The sequence below is a fragment of the Lepidothrix coronata genome, unplaced genomic scaffold (assembly GCF_001604755.1).
Source record: "Lepidothrix coronata isolate B3197 unplaced genomic scaffold, Lepidothrix_coronata-1.0 Scaffold1, whole genome shotgun sequence".
NCBI classification, from domain to species: Eukaryota; Metazoa; Chordata; class Aves; order Passeriformes; family Pipridae; genus Lepidothrix; species Lepidothrix coronata.
Genome location: NW_016690181.1, coordinates 1,024,168 through 1,046,985, shown reverse-complemented (window position 1 = coordinate 1,046,985; position 22,818 = coordinate 1,024,168). Strand labels below are relative to the sequence as shown.

The window sequence follows — 22,818 nt, the reverse complement described above, 5'->3', positions numbered from 1 at the left end:
ATTTGTACTCTGTCACAGCTACTGAGCAGGACAAGTTTGCATCATGAGTACACAGATGAGTGACATGGGGTGCAGGGAGCATTACCATTTATTGCAAAGGACACTGACACTTTTATTTTTCTGCGGGTTTTTTTTGTAACACATAGATAAAAATCAAATAGTCATTATTGTCAGTAATGCCACCCTCTGTCAAATATTTTAGAAACAACAAGCCTTTTCTTGTGTTAAACCTAATAGAATCTGATATTCTCAGTGTGCCTCCCTCAATGATACATGCATTGACTTAAGAGTTTCTGTGTGTTAACATGGACTTTCCTGAAGCTACTTTTGAAGTATGCATCTGTGCTAGCTCCTTGCATTTTGTTTGCTAAATTTCCTGAGTCAAGGTATCATTTCATAACCAGAGGAAAGGCAAAGGCGTTACCTTATGATAAAGAGAAGCTTCCCACCTTGTAAGGCAGATTTGCTACTAATATTCCACTGTTTATGTAACACAATTTATTTTTCTCTGTTCACTCCAAAAGCTCCCACTTCTGCACTTTCTTTCTTAAATCAGGTTTCTTCTGGAAATACATTGGTTTCAAGAGACACACGAGGTCGTTCAGCTGTTAGAAACAGTCAGCTTTACATGTTAGAGCAACTTCAGAAGGATTCAACATTTGGTAAGTATATCATACATCTGCTTATGTCTGAGTTGTATCCCAAAGCCTAATGACATTTGTCATTTATGCAAATCAAAATCTGATTTGACCCTAGATATTTTGAGGATGTCCGTACCATTACACAACTTCAGAAAAATACCATCAACCAGTAGCCAGAGCTTGCTTAGAATTTATTGAAGAAGTAAATGGTGATTTGTTCCCTCTAAAATTGGTCTTTTGATGTTGTTACATCAAAGTACAGCGTTCTGAGACAATATGAGGATAATGCTGTGAATGAAGGAAGGAAGCACAGGGGGGCTAAAGCTGCAATGACTATAGAATTGTACATGCAAGTTCTTATTTTTAGCCTCAAGACTTAAGTTGCCTATTCTTCCTTAGGTTACTTTATTTTCTTATATGTGGTAAAAATTGTTAAAACTTGAGTAATGCAAGATGTAACTTGGTGTAATTGCCAGTACACAGATTGTCTAGACAAGGGATGTTACCAGAACCTCATTAAGATCAGATGGACTGGGGGCTCCAATGGAGGACTGAAGTCCGTACAATTCAAAATAGTGGTGGGTTTCCTTTTAATTTTTTTTTTATTCCCTTACGGCTTTTTTGTTTCCTGCAGAAACCACCAGAATTCAGCCACCTCTTCCTTCTAGTAGCACCAGCTGTAGGTTCACTCATGGATTAACTATTTCTGTCAACTCCTCCTCAACAAAAGGATACCAAGATTTATCCAAACATATCTTGGCTAATGCTACCACTGAGGTAAGTAAATAAGCAGAGTTTTCACTTATTTCTGCATCTCCTTGTGGAAGTTGTAGCAAAAATGGGTGGGAAAAGTCTTGTTCTACATTGCCAATAGTTATCTATTTGTCAGATACAGAGAGGCACACACTGAACAATTTTAAAGCATGGGGAAAAGTGAGCCAGGCTGCAGCCATGGGGTGCAGATTGTCGCATGTTAGCTGGAATGTTTGAGTGAAGCTGGTGTCATTTGTCATTGTTTTCTAAGGTAATGGCAGCATGCTCTCATAATCTGAGGAACCTCTACACATGCCAAGCAGCAGCTGGGTGGAAGTAAGTTTATGGCACGTCTTTATAATGGGTAGGCCTTTCTCTATACCTGGCCCTTGTGTGCAAATACTTTTGTCTTTGACAGATACCAATGTACAGAAAAAGAGGTGCAGGTGTACTACAAAGTCTTCCCTTCAGCAACAAGGCACGGGTTTCTGGGAGCAGGAGTGATAGAAAGACCTCTTTCCTATGTGTGGGGACTAGTGAGAGATCCTTGCAAAAGGCATCTGTATGACAGATCTATCAATACAGCTCGAATACACAAGAAGGTAACCAGCCACATTCACCTGGGTGAGTATCCACACAAACGACTGACCACCTTATCATTAAGATGGACTTTCTCAGCTCAGGTTGTCAGCCAGGAAGAAATTTAGAGGCATCTTGTTTCATTTATTCAGGTCCAAATAAACATTTTAATTAGGAAATACGGGAACTTCAGCTTTGCAAGACTTTTCCAAAATAAGGATTAATTAACACATCTTGCTGAGAAGTACAACTAAAGTACTGAAAGTAAAGATAAACCTGAAGTGGCTTGGAAAAGCATTTTAATGACATATTACAGCATATTAACTAGAGCTCTGCTTCCAGGCAACAAGTCAAAATAAAATATGCATCTTCATTTAAGGGGTAGGGGAAAATTGTGACAAGTTAAAGTTGTCAGTCTAATTCCCCTTTTTTGTTGTTTTGGGTGTTTTCTTTCCCCAGTATATTTAGTGACCGATACCTCCCTATGTTACCTAAAGCAACCCCGGGATTTCTGCTGCATTACTGTAGAAGCCAAAGAGGTAAAGTGAACATTCTCTCTGAAGCATAGAGGAGTAGTTGTTCTGATATCCTTGTTCAAGGACAAAGGAGAGAAAGAAGTAAAGTTCATCTTCCTATTTCCAGAAGTGCCAGTGTAACAAAAAGAAAAGCCATGCCAATATCACACAAGTGAATTATGTATAAAACGGTCTTGTGAATGACAGTTGACAATCAAAGCCCATCAGGCTTTGACATAAGTGTCACACAGTCTATTCTGGTTAGAAACATGCAAGATTTTGACAAAAACACATTTAATATATCACATGAGAAATAATATTTCTCATTAAAAGAGCTCTTTTTAAGTAAGTAATATGATAAATATGCCTTATGGCAAACAAAGATATTACTATTTGCACAAATATACTACTATATGCATAAGAAATTTTTCAAGTTGTCACCTTTATATCTTGTCACATGTAGGAGAACTTGTCTGTCCTGGCTATTCAGTCTGTTTATGATGCATCCATGCCTCATCCTTGTAAAGAAGCAGTGAGGGGAGAGATTTTGCCAAGTGCTTGGATACTGGAACCTGACATAGTGAATGGAAGAGACATCACCAGAGTTATTTACATGGCACAGGTAAGATTTTGCTGTACGTCCAACTGTGAATGCAAAAAGCCTGTTACATAGCAGAACACTTAAGAGCTGGTAACAAAAACCACAGTCCTTATGCTATGCTCCATGAACTTTATGAAGTGACCATAAAAATTACCTCTACTTCACACTGTAATCTGGCATGATGCATAGCAGTGCCTGCTAGACAATCTTACTAGGATTGCAATTAAGCACACATTCCTGAGTTTTTACAGCATCTAAAGCTGCTTGTTTGGATACCCAGCTCTTCTGTAAAGGTTTATTAGCAGTTTTAGTGTATGTTTTGTTCTCACATGGCAAGCCATTGTTTGCGTTTTTGTCTTACTGTGGACACAGGAAGTCTGCCTTGGGTTATACTATGTTAAAAAATGTCTGAAAATACTCGTTAAATTTTTCTAGCCTAAGTCATTAATTCTTTACAGTTAATAGACACAAAGAGAAGTAAATATTAGTATTCCAGTTAAGAATTAAAAAATCCCACCATCCATTTCTTACAGACTCATCTGAAAAGTAGGCTCTCTTTGAGACAGTAGAACTTAGTATTTAAAAGTGTCCAGAAGAAAATGCCATAATGTGTTAAATTTATTTAAGTGCTTATGTAGAGATAAATGACGTGTCTCAAACTAGTAATATTTAATCCAAGCTCAAATTCAAAAGCAATGTGGGTCATACCTGCTAGAAGTAACATCAAATAGCAAAGCTTTGAAAGTCTATGGAGTATTGGGAAGGAAAAGATACAAACCACACAGTAATGACAGCATTTGGCTGTAAAATACTGTTGTGCTTAACGTATACTTGATACATCAGAGCTGTTCCAGGCTGGAGAAGTGTTCTGTTGAAAAACAGGTACAAACCTTAACATGCAGCCTCTCCTCTAATTCCTGCAGGTGGATCTTGGGGCCCCAGCTATCCCTGCAAGGCTCCTGAATTCCATTGCAAAGCGGCAGCCCCTGGTGATTGCTCGACTGGCACATCTGCTTGCTAGTTAGTGTTTGGTACAAACACAGACACTTCACAGCTGCTGACATTTCACAAGGAGAAATAAATGTCAGTAAAGGTAATGGAAAATGCTGGCTCCTAAGGCAGCCACCACCAAGCCTCACTTCAGGAGCCTTACTGCTAATGCTGGACTATACAGAAATATAGTCAGAGAAAAGGATCATTTGTTTTAGCCAACACTGCTTAGAAGAAATGCAGCAAGTTTAGTTAGGAACCTATCCTCCTAGAGACAGCAGTGGGAAACCTCCATGGAACAGCAGAAAGGTGTGCTGTCTTTAAAAAGAGCAGAGAAAGAGACTTTGCTTTACAATAGCCAGCGTCTTAGAGTGTATTATTTAATTTCTGTTTGCAAGCAGTGATCAAGCTTCTTTCCTTCAGTAAGATTAGGCTGGAAGCAGTACATGTATGGCTTGAGACCTTTTACAAGCTCTTGAGCAGAGCTGCAGAGCTGCAAAGCTACTTTCTAATGTTGAGATAAGTATCAAATGCAGAATTCCTAACTGTGTAGCTAAATCATTTATCTTAGCTAGCTGCCTATCCTGTCTTCCCCTTGAGAAGTTAAAGCAGCACAATATCCATGAGTCATCCAACATCCTGGATAGATTTTTCTCATGTAATTGGCTGTCTGCTTGCAGCCAGTGTAAGGTGTTTCAGATTGCCCACTACACTATGCAGCATCAGTGGAAACCAACACACCTCAGGACAGTTTTACTGCACTGCAGAATCAGGTGCTTTGAAATAAAGAAACCAAACAGACAGTTCCAAACAGTGACACTTTGTAATGACTAGGGTAATACTCAGTAATCAGCTTGTTTCTAGAATTTAAATCCTGCAAGTAAGAGTAGCTCCAACATTTTTCCACAATGGCTTTTTCTATTAGCCCTTCTACACGTTTATGCAAATGCATTAAGAGCTTAAAATATCACCTGGTCATAGTCTTATCACACTTCTTTGTTCATAGCATGACCAGCTGATCCACTGCAGCAAGTATAGACCCTTCCCATTCAATTACCTCATGGGATTTCTCTTGAACTTAACTTAGTCCAACAAGCCTGCTGTCAGGCTTTACATGTTTGTTCAACATACTTCCTAGTTGGTTCACATATTCCTTAATTTAAACAAAACCACAACCAATTCAAATATCCAAATAACTTCATTTCATTCTTCAGCACAACAGTACAGAATCACTTTAGATATACCTAAGCAATAAAAGCTGCTATGTTATGCTTTCATTAGCTCAAAAAAGCCCACATTATTCAAGAAGCTCTTGCACTTTAAATTTGTCAAGTGAGAAATGTGTGTTCAAGCATCCACCTTACTGGAGTCAGTGCCTGCTACTTTAACAGTTACTTTCAGTAAAAGGTCCGTTTTCCCAGCATATGGTGAAGCTAGCTGCACTTCCTACCTTTGAGTTCAAGAGCCAAGATTTACTTTTACTATATCTTTGCACAGGTGTAATTTTGGCTCGCAGCTTCTATGTTACTTCCTGTTACTAATATATTAAGTTTTAAATGAAAAGACAATAGCTATTTTAAATTGATACTTAAGAGCAATTTTGATACATGCCAGCCTAAGGCTTCCCCCCTAAACTAGACCAGGTAGTATAACAAAACTTTTCACTTAGAAATATGCTTTATCTTTTGATAGTTGTGGTTACAATCTTAACACCAATATATTACTGTTCTTTTTTTTGTGAGGCTCAGCCTCTTCCTAAAAGCCTGCCAAACTGAGTCACAGCATGGCTCACTTGCAGCATCATGCATTTTTTTCCATAATCCCTCGAGGAAGAAGTTTTCTGCTGTGAGAGAAATGACAGATTTCCTTTGGTGGAAACCCAGAAGGAAGAGCGAACAAGGCGCTACATTAAAACCCTAATAAAAACGAGGAGAAACAGCAGCACAGCATATTGGGTCTGTTCCCGGTGCTGCTTTCACAAATTTCCACTAAATATTTGCTCAGTGCTTTGCTTTTTTTCCCTTTTATTTCGGACACGGCACTAGTGATAAAGCAGTTTTTGTAGGAAAAACATCCAGGGGGACTCCTGTTGTTCAACGATGCCAGTGCCTATGAAGGATAGTGTCTTATTGTACAGTGCATCAGATGTTTATTTTTATATATACTTTTTTCCTACGTTTACAAATTAAGTTATTTATATATGCTTGGTTTGAGCCGTTTTTATATGCTATCAAAGCTAAGTTTTATTTTTATTGGTATTGAATTAATGTAATTTTTTTTAATACACTCTTCAATTAATACTAAAAAGCCTATTTATATAAATGTTTTCTTTTGCAAATACAATATTTTATGGTACTTGCTAATGTATGGCATTGGTTTGTTTGGAAGGAAGAAACAAAAACCCAGCAGATATTGGATTTGTTAATCTACAACAGGCAAAACCCAACTTCCTGTAAGTTCCTGCTGAGCAGCAGATGATCAAACCAATTGTATTGAACCACCTAGGGTTGCATCTCTGCTCTTAAATCAAGGTTACTATTTTCATATCCACAATAAATGGTATTTTCTACACAAGAAAACGTCCCCCACCTTATTTTGCTCCAGCTATTTTTCCATCCAATATAGTTCCATAGATGGATAACACAAGGGCAAGCTTGTGATAACAGCTGTGTGTCTCCCACTTGACTGCTAAGGAATGCACATCAAATATGAACTTGTAGCACAAGAGTTAATAAGCCAGTCACTGCTTAAATTTGGGTTCTGTGACATATGTCTTGTCCCAGCAAAGGGTTGGTTTGGTTTTATTTTTGTATTTAAAAAAATGACATTGGCTGGAGCTTCTTCCTGAGTCCTGTTACACAACTCCCCTGACCTGCACATTCAGAAGAAAGTTAATATAACAGTTTTTCCTAATTTTCTTTTGAGAATTGTGAGTTTGCAGTAGGGAAGACTGGCAGAAGAAAGGCCACAGACTCAGACCTAGCTTTCTGTGAGCTCTCTTCTCCCTACTGCTCTCCTGCTTGCAGCACCACTGGCACTACAGTTAGAGCAGAGCACAGGGAAGAGGTGCAATGCCTGAGGCACTGGCACTGAGAGGAGTCCACCAGCCCAGTGGGACTGCAGAGTTGTGCATCCTCATGAGCACAGTCCCACTGCTGAGTGTCCACAGGCAGAAAATCAAATGCTATACAGTTGCTCCTAAGGTTTGGTTACAAAGTCAGGTGTCTGGATTTACAGAGCAAACGTGGCTGGGTACCATGGGGTTCCCAAGAACTACAGTAACTGCATTAAGTCATAAGAATGCAGAAACAGAGGTGTTTCTTACCTGGGTCCCACTGGACAACTGACTGTCTCCTGGTCCATAGGGCACAATTGTGTTCTTTGGATGTTGTAAACTGCTTCTGAGGCTTGGCCACCTTTCAAATAAATCTTCCAAACGTTGTATTAGAGAAGGATAATGTAGGTATGTTGAGTTCATGAAAATGGCTGTAGCAATGGTATCTACACAAAGTTTTACAATACCCAAATAAAATCCATGCCAGAGCCAAGAGCTCCTTTTTTTTTTGTCCCACTGCCCCGCCTCCCCCCCCTTTTATAACAAAGTTCTATTTCCGTAGAAGCAAAGCAGCAGCAGGCTGGATAGCAGGTGTTACTGTACTTTCTCTGCCCCATTCTTTGTGGCAAGGTACCTGTTTTGTTCTTCACCCTAGTACGAAGAGGTTATATATTGGCAGCTTGAACATGAGACAAGACATTTAATAATGTTTATTATGACAAACAGCAATTTCAAATGAGATCTGCAGCAAAACAAAACATAATAGCCTCAGGATGCAGGTATGGCATGATATGGTGTACTTGCTGCTTCAATTTGTATTCCCATGTCTTGCTGTATATGCAGCATGGCCTACTTTTAGGGACTCTCCTTCATTCACATCAGAAAACCCCTAAAATGAGCAATGCAGATGGAACACGCCAAATCTTTCAACACAGGGCTTAGTAAACAAGACAAGTCTCAGTACAGTTCAGACATTGATGTGCCTCTACGGTTTCTCTCTCTGCATAAGATATATTTTAACAGAAGCTACACTTCTGCCTAATGAATCCTGTCTGTGGTTTTTCTTAAATCACGGACTCCAAGATGTTCCCTTTTCTCACCTTATACAAGGAAGAGGTTAGTTAAATAGCAAGCTAAAAAATCCTGGTCTTTACTTTGTCTGGATGTTGTTCTTTAACACAGAACTTGCTTTCTGAAAAAACCTACACTAATAGGGCACTCCTAGACAAAAGGAAGTAATGTCCTCACTGCTACCAGGCAGCGGGCAGGAGATCCCATGAGACAGCTAATGAGCTAGTCAGCAGCAGTCCCTGCCACAAACCCCAGTTTAAGGAAATACTTGGGGAGATCATATCCTTGGTGACAATCTGCCTGTAAGGGCAGAAAAATACCATTGTCCTCCAAGAAAAGGACTCCTTTCAAAATCTGCTCTCCAGCGAGCATCACAGTGCTTTTTCACTACTTTGTCTGCTCTTCCAGGCTGTAGTTTTCTTGCTGCAGCACCTCCTGACCGAAAAAACCCAAAATCAAGGCAAGAAGAATTACAAAAACCAGTGGATAGCAGCCAGATGCCATTTATGTTCACATACTATAAAAGTGTCTTAAAAATACTGTCTTCAGTAAAAAATATAAACAGATATTTTCTCCCTTATTTCTATTAAAACCCCTGGGAAATTACAAGTTCTGTTTCCAACAAGAGATGGAAAACCACTTTAGCATCTACATCCTTTAAGAATAATGCCATTGATGATCTGGTGTATTTAATATGATTTAACTTTTAAAATGAGTCTTAAAAAATTAAAATCAAACCTTCAACACTGAGTTTACAATGAAAAATAAATATAGGCACATCTCTGTATCATATAGGTTCACGTTGTCCTTCCCCTGACAGTAGAGGCTTTCTTACAAGACAGCATGAGAAATCACATTGAGTTAAGAGAAGAGACAGACACCAAGGAACCGTCTCTCTGATCACAAAGACACTTGTCCACTTGAATTGATTCCTGGGTTTGGTCACAGCCTGTTGCTGCACAAATAAAAAAAAGTGCCTGTAAGTCTAAAGAACAGCTGCTCTGAGCCATAATCAAGGTGCTTAAAGGACTTTTGACTTGGAGATCCATTTGCTGATATAAATCCTTCAGCATAGTCACCACAGCAAATGTCCACGAACAGTGCAGGTTTTGCACAAAGTGACCCCTTATCTGCAGTATGCTCCCAACAAAGAGCTCCAAATCCATTCAGAAATGCTAAAAATCCCATTTGCGTCTTCATTAGTAATTACAGTCCACCTCTGCTAACTTTGTGCGGTCACAGTACCTAGAGATCGTCTGGTCAGCTCACAAGGGTTAGTCCTGAGCTCCTTTGTATGATGTTCTGATACAAACACTCTGGACAGCATTTTCAGGTCTTTTAAGAAATCCTGTAACAAACAGACACAAACCAGAGAACCCTTACTAACAGAAGTCAACAAGGAGACTTACTTAATTTTTCTAGTAAAGAACTTTAGAAGGTTTAACACATTGATGGTTTTCCAGTGATGACCCTAGATGAGCTACAGAACTGACTGCAAAGATGAATGCCTGTAGGTCTGCATGTTCAGTCTCCCACCTAACACCCACACCTTATCAGAAAAGATCACTGCCACAGTTTAAATGGTTCAACATCTCCAACATGCAAGTGCTCACCAGCCATGAAATACTGCCATTTTTAGCAAGGCATTCGGGTGGTTCCCTAAATTTTGACTGTGGCCAGAATAGTGTGACTCCTCTAGAACAGTCTGACTCCTCTCACACTCTAGTGGTAAGAGTCACAGGGTTTTAAAGTGCACTTTGGGTCAGTTAAAACCCTTCCCAACACATCATTCTCAACTGGAATGCAGCAAGCACATTCAGGCTAGAACTGAGAGCTGGAAACTGGGCCAGCTGGTTTCAAAACTGGTTTACAGTTTTCTTGGAAACATTTTCGCTGCATGGGCAATGTTGGATTCACACAAGTACAGCTTTCAGCCAAACAATAGCAACAGTAATAAGCTTGCTAGAAGCCAGTCCTTGGGCTGCATTAAGCAGGAATGACAGACAGGAAGGTTAGAGGCCTTACCTATATGAAATAGAAATACAAGAATTGGCTGTTTATATAGCTTTACTTTTATTTCACTTATTTTTCACACACATCTAATTACTTACTGAGGGCCAAGGGAGCTCTTCAAGGCTATGCAGGCAACTCTCTATTTCACTAGTTCTCATTAGTTCATGTTCTACAAGACCATGAAGCAAGAAAAGGAACAAATCCCACTGCAGAAGAGAAAAAAAGATATCAAAAACTCAAAAAGAAATGGATTTTGTGTTTGTTTCTTTATCCATACAGAATTCACATTTTTCTTTGGGATCAGAACATGGCAAAAAGAAGCAAACACATTATTTATCTGGGTGTGACAATGAGGACAAGAGCAACATCCAAACTGAGTGAACAAAATTCTTCTACTTCATACATTGTGTCCTACCACAGAGTCTCATAATTTCCAACTCTCAGTTTACCAACACACCAAGTATTTAATTCCTGCCTGTTCAAGAACAGCTTGAAAAATTATTTCCTCATTCTGAAATAAGCTGGTTTTAGCTTGCAACTAAATAGGGTGATTTTCAGCTTCATAGCTGGGGTGCTTATAGCACCAATATGCAGGCAAAAATGAAAAGCTGATACAAAACATAAGAATGCAACCAATTACAGAGTCATGTGTGCCCAGCCCTCACCACATTCCAGGCCAAATGGAGCATTTTGCCATTTGTTCCTAAATGACACTGTACCTTCCCGAGAGCCCCCCAGACAAGTATCAAACCCTGACAAGTAGCACGTGGTCCTCTCTTCACTACCCCTGCAGAAACAGCACCAGGTAAGAGCAGAACAAGCCCCACTGGCCTCGTTCACACAAGCCATCAGTGAACACTGTGGGCAGGCAGAACTCACACAGAGTATCTGACCAGAGCGGACAACTGGCAGCTCCACAGATTGGAACAAGCTTTACCTCTCGCAGCTTAACTTCTGCAAGGTAACTAACGTTCTTCTTGCTGAAGATCAGCTGCACAGGAACAGGTGTCCCAAAGTCCTCCTTCCAGACAGAGAGCAGCAGTTTTAGAAGGCCATAGGTGGGATCATTCTTTACACGCAGTCTCTCGGGGCTCTTCTTTGGGGATTTGACTTCAAGACTCAGAGGAACACGATCTGAAACTGCGAGAAAAGGATGAAAAATGAACTTCTACAGCTACATTGTTTCCTTTTATAGTCATCATCTTGGTACGACAGCACACTTAGTGAGTACAAACCAGTGAATCTAAGAGGACTGGAGTTTAGAAATATGCAAAATTATGAGCTTTGAAACTATACAGACAAGTATTACATAGGAAGAGATTTATACTCCTCAGTCAAAGAATACCATTTGGTTGGCATATAGCCCCCATCTGGTTGGCATATAGCCTCAAGTCTTGAAAGACAACTGACTATATAAAGGTCAGTCTCATATTTAATTGAAGAGAACCTAGGTGTAACTCCCAAGGAGAGAACAGTAATACAGTAAAACAACATTTAAATCTATAAACAGATTGAATAATTGTCCACAGTTTAGACTATAGGCAGAGTTACATAACTTCATACAAGAGAAATTAAAGCTGAACAGTGTTTAACTGCAGCTACACATAGACAGATGCAAGATATGAGATCTTCCTCAGTCCAGTGGAATGGGGCAGATTTAGACTGCTGCCCTCCAGAATAAATTTCACAATTAGATGTGAACTGCCTTCTGAAAAAATGAATCATGTATAAAACTTCTTAAGCAGGTTCTAAACCCAGGAAATGAGAAGGTTGCCCATTAAAAAACACCTACATTCAGATCACAAGCTACTGCTGAGAAAAACATTATATTTACACATTAGAGCAAGAGAAAAAAAACAAACTGAAAATGCTCACAGAAGTCACAATACACAGGAAACAAGTTATTTCCATTCTTTAAAAAAAAGAAAAAAAGCCATAAAAACATAATTTAATGGAAAAGGCCCTTACTTCATGAAAAAAACCCAAAGTCACCCACAATTTTTCAGAAGCAGAAATACTGGAAAACATATCCCATATTCAAATGAATGTATCAATAAATAAAAAACAATGGAGATGTGAACAAGGTCTGAAGGATGATTAGTCACTGTACAATTCCGAATGTACATTCCACAGAACGTAGAAGGGAATAAAAGCAACTACCCAAATCAACAGAAAAAAATCTGCAGACTCAATGACACCAAAGTGAATCAAACATCCACGAGCTCTAAATGCTTCAGTCTCTGATCTCAAGGATTTAAGGGAATTTTAATAACAGATTTCAGTCTTAAATAGCTTACCATGACTGACTTACCCAGCAAAGAAGCCAACTCAACAGAGCACTTTGCCAGCTGCTGTTCTGATGTGGGACACATGAACTGGAAAATACAAAAAAAAAATTGTATCTTTCTCCCCATACTACAAACTGGATAAAACAGGCTTCACAAGGGATAAAAATAACTAAGCAGAACAGGCAATTTACAGCAAGAAGCACAGAGCTGTAATCAGGAGACCATTAAGGACTGAAAAACAAGAAAAGATCATATATGAAAAGGGGATCCACAAAGGCAAATTGAAGTAACAAGCAGATCTGCATAGTATAAAAAAATGCAGTGCAACATTGCCACATTTGAGCTCAAACAAAAAACACTCAACTGAGCTCAGCTGTGAGGCAAGGCAAACTAACAAGTTTACAGGTATTGAGACAGCTCAAAGTCTCAAAGAATTTTTTTGTTGCTTTTATACATTTTTTACCTTTCTGCATTGAAGTGTCTGACTCAATCTTCCTAGCAAGCACTCCAACCAGACATAGTCAATCACTTCACCCTCATCCCGTGGGCCCACAGCAACACAGAGCACATCCTTGATGAAAAAGACAGCAGCAACTCACATATTAGTATCCTTCTCTTCCACAAACAAATCTTTGGACCTATGACAGACCACTTCATAAGTAGCCCTTGGATTTTCATTAAAATAAAGCTAGTACATACATTTAAAAAGACAGATTAAAGCTGAATTTTTCAAAACCTTACCAAGGTATGATTTTCTATGACAGTTCTCACTAGTTATGAAGTCAAATTCAGCGATGGCAATGAGTTCATCTTCCTTAAAAATACTAGCTCTGAAAGCTCTAGATAAATCTGACAGTGCAGCAAGCAAGTTCAGGGTAGAAGTGTTGGGAAACCCAGAGCCCTCTTATATTCTCAGGGAAGCTTCAGTGTCAACACAATTTATCCTTCTGTTTTTATTTTAGCACAGGCAAGAAAGCTTTAAAGGATGTGAACTTGTTCCCACTCAATTGCTGGGAAAGCAAAGACAATGATATCCAACATTACTGCTCAAAAAGACAAACGGCTGCAAAAAAAAAAAAGAGGCAGAACATGTAAAGGTAAAAAAGTGAAGTGTTCAGAATTCTTCCTTTCCTCATGGTTTACATAGGTTATATGATTGTAAGATTTTAACAAGAACAGTGACTAGTTAAAAGAGTGGGAGAAATAACCAAAATGTAATTTAAACCAGCTTGAATATAAAATTGCTTGGATCTAAGGCTAAAATAAGGTCCACATCATCACCCTCTTTCAAAGATATTCTGATTCCCCCTCATTATAACTGAATGAAGGTACAGACTAATGAATTTGCAGACTGGCAAAAACCTTTCAATAGATCTGTACAGATTCATCAGACACTTAATTCAATAAAGAATTCCTGGTGTATAATATGGGATAGTCTACCAAGTTCTACAGACTTGAAAGGACCAACAGGAAATACTTACTCTAAGCAGGGTCCAGGAGACTATCCATAAAAAGAGTAGGTCCACAAAAAAGTAACTATTTTGATATGCTGACTCTTCAGCATACAACTGTACACAACACTCACCATACTGCAGTTTCCATGCTAAATATATCAAGAAGGCCACACTGCCAATGCTACCAGAAATCCTGTATTTAAGACAGTACTCCTAACAGGGAACTATGATCAGACAGCAAGCAGGTGGTTAAAAAATACCTGAGAACTTTCCATTGTGCTTCCTAAACACTCCCCACAGTCAGTTCCTTAGAACCAAAACATTCTCTTAAAAAAAACTCGAACAAAACCCCACAAAACAACAACAAAAACAAACCATAAAAATTCCATAAGCAATGAACCAAAAAACCACGAATGTGAAAAACAGAAAGGGAGTTAGGTGAGCCAGGAAGTGAATGCTACATACCTTAATCTCATTGATGACTTGAGAGGGAAATGGAGCACAGTGCTGACAGCCTGAAGGGCAGTCCCTTCTCAACTCCAGAGTATCATCACTGGGCAAGGGAAATCCTGGGACTTTAAGCATTCTGTTGAAGGTTGCCTTCACTTCTCTTTTGATGAGTGCTACAGAGAACAGGGAACAAGTCCTGTCTACTTCAGTTTTTCTCTCCAATGAAACACAGAATTGTTTCCAAACACTATTAACCTCTCACACCGAGGGCCATGGCGAATAAGGAAAAAAGACAGTTTACACTTTCAAACCCTTCTCACTCTGACCTCCCACTATACTTAATGGGCAGAGGCACATGTGCAGAGGGTGCATTAACCCACAGCTTTAGAAGGCAGCCACACATTACTGCCAGGTACCACTGGCAACTCATCTCATTTTCCATCAAAATATTTCAGTCTGTTTAAAAAACACAGCAGCTAAGCCAGGAGGCAATGCCAAAGTAGAAAGCTGATTCAGCATGACCATACCAGTTCAGCCACTGTGCCCATGAAAGCCGTACGTCTTCTACCAAAATAAGTTTTGATCAACATCCAAAACACTAAACTCCTGTGGCTGCAAACGGTGCTTGAATATTCCTCACCAGACTCTTGCATAACCTCTTGAAAAAAATCGGTTTTCAGAGATTCTGAAGAGTTGCCAGAGCAGTATTACAGAGTAAAAACACCACACTTACCTTCAGCCTGCAGAAAAGACACCCAGTCCAAGAAGTGTTTGTTTTACAGAAGATTTCAGCTCTCTATACATGTAAACCATAAGGTGGCTTGAGAGAGCAGTTGTCTAGCATACATGGAAGTGCTAAGACAACTTTAAAATAGATGACATTTCCAGAAGGAGCTTTCCTTAGAATTCCCCCTCTCCATCCTATGAGACTCTGTAACTAAAAATCACTTCCATGGGTCTTAGAGCTACAAATCATTCTTCTTATTCCTAAACAAGGAGGGACAGGGCAACTGCACACTTCCCACTAAAAGAAAAATTAGTATGACCAAGTACTTTACAACAGTAACTGTTCCTTGACCTCAGGAAAAAAAAAAATTACAATGCACAGGTTAGAAGCCCCAGTTCAAAGTAAAAGGACTCACCTGCAATGTTGGCAGAGAGCCAGCCACAGGCTTTTTCAGTAGCCAGTTCCACCGCAATGTTTTCTGCACTACTTAAAACCTTTACAGGGAGAACAAGTGATAGGAGATTTACTACTAGCCACAGCACTACAGTCAGTGAAGAGTCAGAATGAAGTCTAGAGGAAAAAAAGCTTAATTTTGGCATGCAACAAATAAACAGAGCACCACCACATCTGTGGTAACTGCTAGTTTGAGCAATATGACTGACCCATTTTGATTTTCCAAACCTCAACTCTTGTAGAAGTTGATGCTAAAACAAAAGCATTATCCTTGCAAGATGAATGCAATTTATATAACATTCCAGTCTCAACTGTTACCTATGAACTAGAGTATCACTTTACTCAGAATATGCAAGGCAGCCTGGTAGAAGTGACTCTCCTTAGCTATCCGTCCTCCCATGAGGGCATTAATAGCTTCCCTTGACCTGAGCTATTAAGGGATAAGATACACAGCAATGGAAAAATGGTAATAATCCAGACTTAAAGTCAGGGCCTTTAATAAATTTTAATGAATATACATACTGCTGCAGATGTCTCTTCTGGCAACAACACCCTTACTGCCTCAGGACCTTTCTTTTTGCAAAATCTACAAAAAAAAGAAAGCATGGCACAGGATTAGTCAAAATTCTTGGACAACACTCAGAGGTTCATTACATGGCAATGCAATAAATCAGACCAAAAGAAGCAGACAAGGAAAGGGTAATTACAAGCCACCAAACTGCAATATCGGTTTTCCAAACAGGGGAAATACAATAGCTGCAGTGGATGTCTGTGTGGAGCTGGATGCAGAGGAACACACAGCACCTTTTCCTTCCCACAGATACAGTATTAACTGGCTGGAGGCACAGCAGTCACTCTAAGAAGAGCAGAGGTCATAGTTTATAATTACCAGAACCTGAGCATGACAGGCCAAGCTAAATTAGGCTTATGGATTCTTCAGTAAGAAGAGATGGGAAGGCAGAAGTTTAAATAAGTTTTCCTCCTTACTCTCTGCCTTTGATGAGTGCCTCGGCCCCTTCCTCACAAAGATGAGTGCACACCTCTTCAAGAAGTTTGTCATGACTAGCAGCATCCTCCTTCACTTTATCTTGCAACATGGCTTCAGCCCTTTGAACCAACTCTGCTACCAGTGTTGCCCTGTAAAAAAACCAAGAACAATCAGACAGACTGAAATCAGTACAAGAAAAAGCGCACACTAAGTGTATCCAGCTGTTCTCCTCAGTTTAAGGGGATACTCATCTCAAGTGCAATAAACAACTCTGCTGAAAAAGAATCAATTGCTGTATTTAGTACTGTACCATCTCCTTGCTCTGTACGCAAGGAAGAAAGCGGCAATGAAGATATCAAAATAGTACTAAGACTCGAGTCAAAAGCCTTAAGATTTTAGTAGAAATATATTTGGTTACAGGTATACTTTCTGGTAGCAATGCCCTTGTATGCTCAATGGATAGTGCTCAGAAGTTCAAAGATGTCAACAGCAGCCCAGTACAACCAGCATTCCTTATGGGCTGATATCATTTAATGTCCTCAGCAAGTTGGACAATAGAACAGTGCAAAACCCCGAGCAAGCTCATGAGTGACATGCTGGAGAGCAGGGCTGCCACACAGAAGGACTGTGAAAAGGTGGAGAAATGGGCAGACAATGAGGTGGCGACTGTGCACTGTACAGGCTGGGGTCTCCTGGCTACGGAGCAGCTCTGCAGAAAGGATCTGGGGTTCCCATTAGACGAAGTGAGTTGGCAGCATCCAAAGAAGGCCAACATTATACTGGGCTGACAATCGCAACAGTGCAGCCAGCAAGTCAAGGGAAGTTACTGCTTCCCTCACTGCCATGAGGCTGCATCTGGAGTAGTGTGTCCAGCTTTGGGACCCCAGGACAAGAAAGCCATGGACAATTTGAGAAAGTGCCAGAGAAAAGAAAAAAAACGTTAAGATAATTGGGATGCTGGAGCATGTGGCCCCCAAGGAGACTGGAGTAGTCAGTTCCACTTAGCCCGGAGAAAAGAAAAAGGTGAAGGGAGAAGAAAAGGTTACAGAGAAGACAGAATAAGACTCTTCCAGGAAGAGCACAGCTAAAGGTTGACTGGCCATATGCACAAGCTGGAACAAGGGATATTCTAATAGGATATAAGGAAACATTTTTCACAAATCCTGGGAAAGTTAAGCACTGGATGGTACTAAGAGGTTGGCTGAATCCCCATCCTTAAAAGGTGGAAACTTTTCCAATTGGAAAAGGTGTCAATAAACCTGATCTAATCTGAAAGCTGGCCCTTCTTTGAGCAGGAGCTTGGTTGCAATGACCTCCAGAGGTCACTTCTGATATGAGATTTTTCTATCATTAGCAAGAATGTTCTGAAAGGGATATAAAGTCTCAAAATGCTGCATTACGTTCACAACCAAGTGTTATACCTCCTTACACACCTCGTCTCTGCATCTCTTCAAAAATTCCTCTCTGTGATGGCAATAAGACATTTCTGGTCATAGTTTCACGTAGCCTTAGTGGTCTGCTATGCAGCATACTCTGAGGGAAGCCTTCTTTCCCCCATACACACAAGTTCAAAGGACCAACTCTTTGTCTCATTATAATGTAAAGTCACTTCTTAAGTCACAGAACAGATTACCAGCACTTACTTAATGTGCTTAACACAGTTGGATCCCACCCTCTCTGCCACAAATTCAACTGTTCTCCGTAGGGAAGAAGGCTGGTTGTGGAAGAAGGCCTGTTCCAACTCCACCTGTTCAAGAGAAAGTGCTACAGTTGATCAGAGCACTCCACCCAGACCCTTCTCTCATCAACACAGATGAATGGACAGAACTACCATCTGGAAATGTGCTAAAAGGTACGCAATTTGCCTACACTAGAACTTTCTGCTACTGCAGCATTCATCATCCCTGTAAATTAGTTACTCCCTATTCCCTTTTAGCCATTTAATCCAAGTTCGTTATCAGGGTTTCTGAAACTACAAAAGCACATGCTCTGGAAAGGGAAGAATGGGAGTGTTCTGACAGCACCTACTAATAATGAGTCACCACATAGGGCTTGTTTTGGAAAGAAAGGATCCTGTCTTCTAAATACAGGTTGGTAATCCTGTAAGCTCCTACACAGGTTGTTCTTTAAGCGGAAAGCATGGCTACAATCTAACCAAAACAACGTATGAGAAACATACCAACATTTTATATTAAAGAAGAGGGAGAGAGATAAACAGACTAGTTGTTCCAATTGCAAGAACGTTTACTGAAGTTATCTGGATTTCAACACCCACATGGTATCCCAGCCACACAACTGTAACAGAAAAACAGGGAGAGAGGATACCTGACTGTTAAGCACAATGTTCCCTGCTGCCCAGGCCCATTCTCTTCTTTCCCTGGCATTAGGATAATACTGCGTACAATCAATTTCTCCTGCCCCATTTCCCCTTCTGACTCCCTAATTTTATTACCTGCAGTTTCTGCTGCGTGACAGAAGCCTTGGGTGCTAAAGACTCTGCAGCTGTGGGAGTGATTTTTCTTATAAAGCCACCATTTTTTGCTCCACTACCAGCCACAAAAGAGGCAAGTAGTTTACGCAGCTCACCTGTACAGGAAAACATGCAAAACCAGTCATCATTGCCAAAAGCAAGGGGAAAAAAAAATTAAATCAAAACTCAAGAGAGAGAGTTTCACTTTGCCAGTTCTGTTCCTAGAGCAGATTACTTCTACAAAAGCGGAAGCTTTAGAAAAGCCGAGGAGTATCCCACACATTTAACTGGCACGGCATAGCAAGGCAGGCAAGGCTCTGAACAGAAAAGAGGCAGCTTCCAAAAAAGGGTCCATAGCACACTGAACTTGTTCAGAAGGATCAGGGAGCAGTCATTTTTATATATTGCTTTTTAATGTGGCAAATAAGAACTGTAAAGTCTACAAGGACAACAAGGCAAGCAGAGTTACACAAAATTCCAAAAGGGGCAGGAGAAAATACCAGAGGAAAAGCTTGATGACACGTTCAACTCCTAGAAGATTTTGTGATGCAGGTTTAACATAGTTTTCCTACTAAGTCCCAAGAAACAGAGCACCATATCACCATATGGTGCTCTATTATCTAACAGAGAGGAATTTTACCAATGGCAGACAATCCCAGGAAAAAACTCCCTCAAACAACAACCTGACAAAACACAAGGGCACAAAAGGATTCTTCCCCTCTGCCTGGAAGCAGAAATATGCTCAAGGACCAAAACATTCCTTGCAGTACAAACACCTCTCCCTATACCTAGGATGGAAAAGCTGTATACTTACTTACTCCTTATAATGTTTCTTTTCCAGCTTTTTAAGGATGGTTTCCCTTGTTCCTCTGTATTCAAGCCCTGTACATCACTTATCCTGTTTCAAAATGTAGCCTCCCTCCCCCAGCTTCACCAGATAGTATTTACAGCTCCATGAGAGCTGCAATAGAGCTTTTTATCAAGGTTGACTCATACACAACTGAGACCTGAAGTTATGAGGAGGGGTAAGAAAGATGATCCAAGGACTTACAGTACCAAAGGACAAATACAAACAACTAAATAAATTTTAAAAAAGTACTAATATATTTTATTTATATAGCAAAATTAAAAAAAATACTCACCAAGATAGGGACAGCAGGTATAAAGTAACTGCTGATCCACCAAGGGTACAGAGTCCTGGTGAGAAAAAGAAGGAAATGCTGAAAGGATACTGCAGGAAAGAAACAGTCTTCAAGTCAGAAATCCCATACATATGGTCACAGGAAGGTTTCAGGGCTGTCTTTCCATGAAAACAATAACTGGATTCCAAATACATAGTAAAATGATGAAGTCTGCAGCCCAAGTATTCAGTCAAACCCTGTAACACAGAATGACCTGCTCTACATTTTATTAGTGTAGCTCAGCCTTTACTCCTGATCACTGTGGAAGCAGAGCTGAAAGCTGTTTAAAGAAGGGAACCAGGACTGTTGCCACAGCTGCTACTCATAAGGCAGAAATCTATCCATGGAGAAGAATATATGAGGCCCATCTGCTATGCATTACTCTGCACAAATTCCTTCCCCCAGACTCACTGGAACACCACACTGTGGAGTCATGTCAGCCCAGTATTACACAGCACAGGCAGGGCCCTGGGAGGAAAAGGAACTTCAGATCCCACCCATAAAGGCAGTGTATCTTAGCAAATATACTCCTCACTTTTCAAGGAATACTATGTACCCCTTTGCATGTCTGGGAGTTATCTGAAACATCACACCTATAAACTCACTTGCTTTTCTGCTTGCTCATACTATTTTCAGTTCATCTACCCTTTATCATGTAACTGGAAAACAGGTGACCCCAAAGACACCAACCTTGCTCATACAGTCCCATCTTACTACTTCTGTTTACAATTTCTATTACTTATTTCTGGGAAGAGCTGCAGTTTTATCAGCTCACCTTGTACTGCAATAATCAGTGAGTAGGAAAACAGCATCTGATCCTCCAGCACAACATGGCACCTGTTCTGCAAACTATTGCAGCAGGTGAGATGGCTCCTGCCTGACAAAAAACCTAGAGCTGTAACACAGAGTTCACAACCCAGGATGAAATGCAATTGAGACACTTGGACAAACTGTGGCATCACATCCATTGTCCTACATATTCTCAATGCAGCTGCCCTGAAGCCAAGTTCCTGATAAGATCTTAAAACTCCTGAGGACCAGGTAGGTCCATCTTCATCCACAGATTCAGAGGACATGGTACTGCACTAACTCACCAAAGCCTGAGCAGATGTCACAGTATCCATCATAAATCTCTCCTGCCTGTCGTCAGTGGTAAAAAACAACTCTTCAGGGACTGATGGAACCTGAAACAGAAAATCCAGCAGTTACAACCCAAACAACAGTCAGTAACTTACACTGTTTCTGATAAGAGGACAGTGAAATCTCACCACCCTGCCACCAGCAAAAAAACCCCAACTAGTACTAAAGATCCATTCTGCCCTAAGCACCTTTCCATAAAATTAAATATTTGGTTTGATCACAATAACATAAGCCACCTTCCTTACCCTCCCTCTAATACCATGTTTCACATTTCCAATACGTTCCTGCTAGGTAGTTACCTTGCTTCCAACTGGAGGCACAGAAGAATTTTAGAAGTTCATCACACATCATCCCTTTATCAGACAAAAAATTCCCTAATAATTCAAAGCTGACAGCTAGCTGACAGCTAGCACTCCATCTTTGTGACAAGAACTTCCAGTTGTAACAGGAAGCAGCTGTCAATTTGCTTACAAGGATGCAGATTAATAAGTACAGAATGTGTTTCAGATGCAATTAGAACTCCTTTTGGAAAAAAAAAATGTTGCTTCACACAATTTCACTAATGGAAAATAATTCTCCATTATGATACAATTATTCTTTAAACCACATAAAACCCCACAACAAAACAACAAACTACTATTTTGCATTGGTTAAATTATTTCAATACTATATTTCTTGGTGGTTTTTTGCTTTTTCTTCAGGGAAGAGCTGCGTGCATACAGGAGACTACCTGAAAGAGCCAACCCAGAACTGCAAGGATCAGCAGCTTGTTCAGGAAACTCATCTTCTTATCTTCAGAAAGGACCATTAACCTGCCATGCAGCAGAATCAGCAAGAGAAAGTGTGAGTTTTCAGCACCTCCATTTTCATTAAGGAAAAAATTCCCAAATCGTTCACTTTCTAATTACACTATTACTTGAGTGTCTGCCAAAAGACTGGAGAGCAAGCTCTACTTTTTTTGTATGTACCTGAACAACATGCTGTCTTAAGTTTACACTGGAAAAGCCATTCTCTAGAATGTGCTTCAGATTTTCCTCATTTATATAGGAAAGTAAGCTAGAAGACTATTTAGGCATTGGAAATCTTCTAGGTATAAGGATCAAATTCAAGGTTTAAAATTCACAGCCGCTGATGTAGAATGAGCAAGTGGGGATTTAAAGACTTTAATTTACTTAATGAAAAAAACACATAACACATATTTGAATCAAAGATTAATCCCTGAGCTTAGGATATGCTCCCTTTGCAGTTTCATGTAAGATAAGAAGTGCTGATGATCTGCACCAAAAAAAAAAAAAGTGGTTTTTTTTATAAGAATCTCAAACTAGTGCCAGCATGCACTTCTTATCTTACATGAAACTGCAAAGGGAGCATATCCTAAGCTCAGGGATTAATCTTTGATTCAAATATGTGTTATGTGTTTTTTTCATTAAGTAAATTAAAGTCTTTAAA

At 39.9% G+C, this 22,818-nt stretch overlaps 2 protein-coding genes across 4 annotated transcripts in view; one reads left to right on the top strand and one right to left on the bottom strand.

Moving 5' to 3' along the window:
* The window catches only part of STARD9 (StAR related lipid transfer domain containing 9), a 101,679-nt gene extending 95,026 nt beyond the window's left edge, over nt 1-6,653 (top strand). For 2 of the 3 annotated variants that reach the window (XM_017808635.1, XM_017808624.1), the window contains 7 exons: nt 557-662; nt 1,276-1,418; nt 1,666-1,730; nt 1,813-2,018; nt 2,433-2,512; nt 2,952-3,110; nt 4,013-6,653. In XM_017808635.1, coding sequence (XP_017664124.1) covers nt 557-662; nt 1,276-1,418; nt 1,666-1,730; nt 1,813-2,018; nt 2,433-2,512; nt 2,952-3,110; nt 4,013-4,114 — 861 coding nt within the window. In that variant the 3' untranslated portion in view covers nt 4,115-6,653. Of the gene's footprint in view, nt 1-556; nt 663-1,275; nt 1,419-1,665; nt 1,731-1,812; nt 2,019-2,432; nt 2,513-2,951; nt 3,111-4,012 lie in introns of those variants that run through there. The other variant, XR_001873803.1, reaches the window with a different exon arrangement.
* A 155-nt stretch (nt 6,654-6,808) lies between these two features.
* The window catches only part of CDAN1 (codanin 1), a 36,847-nt gene continuing 20,837 nt past the window's right edge, over nt 6,809-22,818 (bottom strand). The window contains exons 11-24 of the mRNA XM_017806376.1: nt 22,100-22,269; nt 21,324-21,413; nt 20,191-20,245; nt 19,031-19,164; nt 18,222-18,325; nt 16,578-16,727; nt 16,113-16,176; nt 15,553-15,631; nt 14,426-14,583; nt 12,970-13,077; nt 12,530-12,593; nt 11,156-11,358; nt 10,317-10,424; nt 6,809-9,553 (exon numbers count right to left, since the gene is read on the bottom strand). Of these exons, the coding sequence (XP_017661865.1) occupies nt 9,428-9,553; nt 10,317-10,424; nt 11,156-11,358; nt 12,530-12,593; nt 12,970-13,077; nt 14,426-14,583; nt 15,553-15,631; nt 16,113-16,176; nt 16,578-16,727; nt 18,222-18,325; nt 19,031-19,164; nt 20,191-20,245; nt 21,324-21,413; nt 22,100-22,269 (1,613 nt within the window). The 3' untranslated portion in view covers nt 6,809-9,427. The remainder of the gene's footprint in view (nt 9,554-10,316; nt 10,425-11,155; nt 11,359-12,529; nt 12,594-12,969; nt 13,078-14,425; nt 14,584-15,552; nt 15,632-16,112; nt 16,177-16,577; nt 16,728-18,221; nt 18,326-19,030; nt 19,165-20,190; nt 20,246-21,323; nt 21,414-22,099; nt 22,270-22,818) is intronic.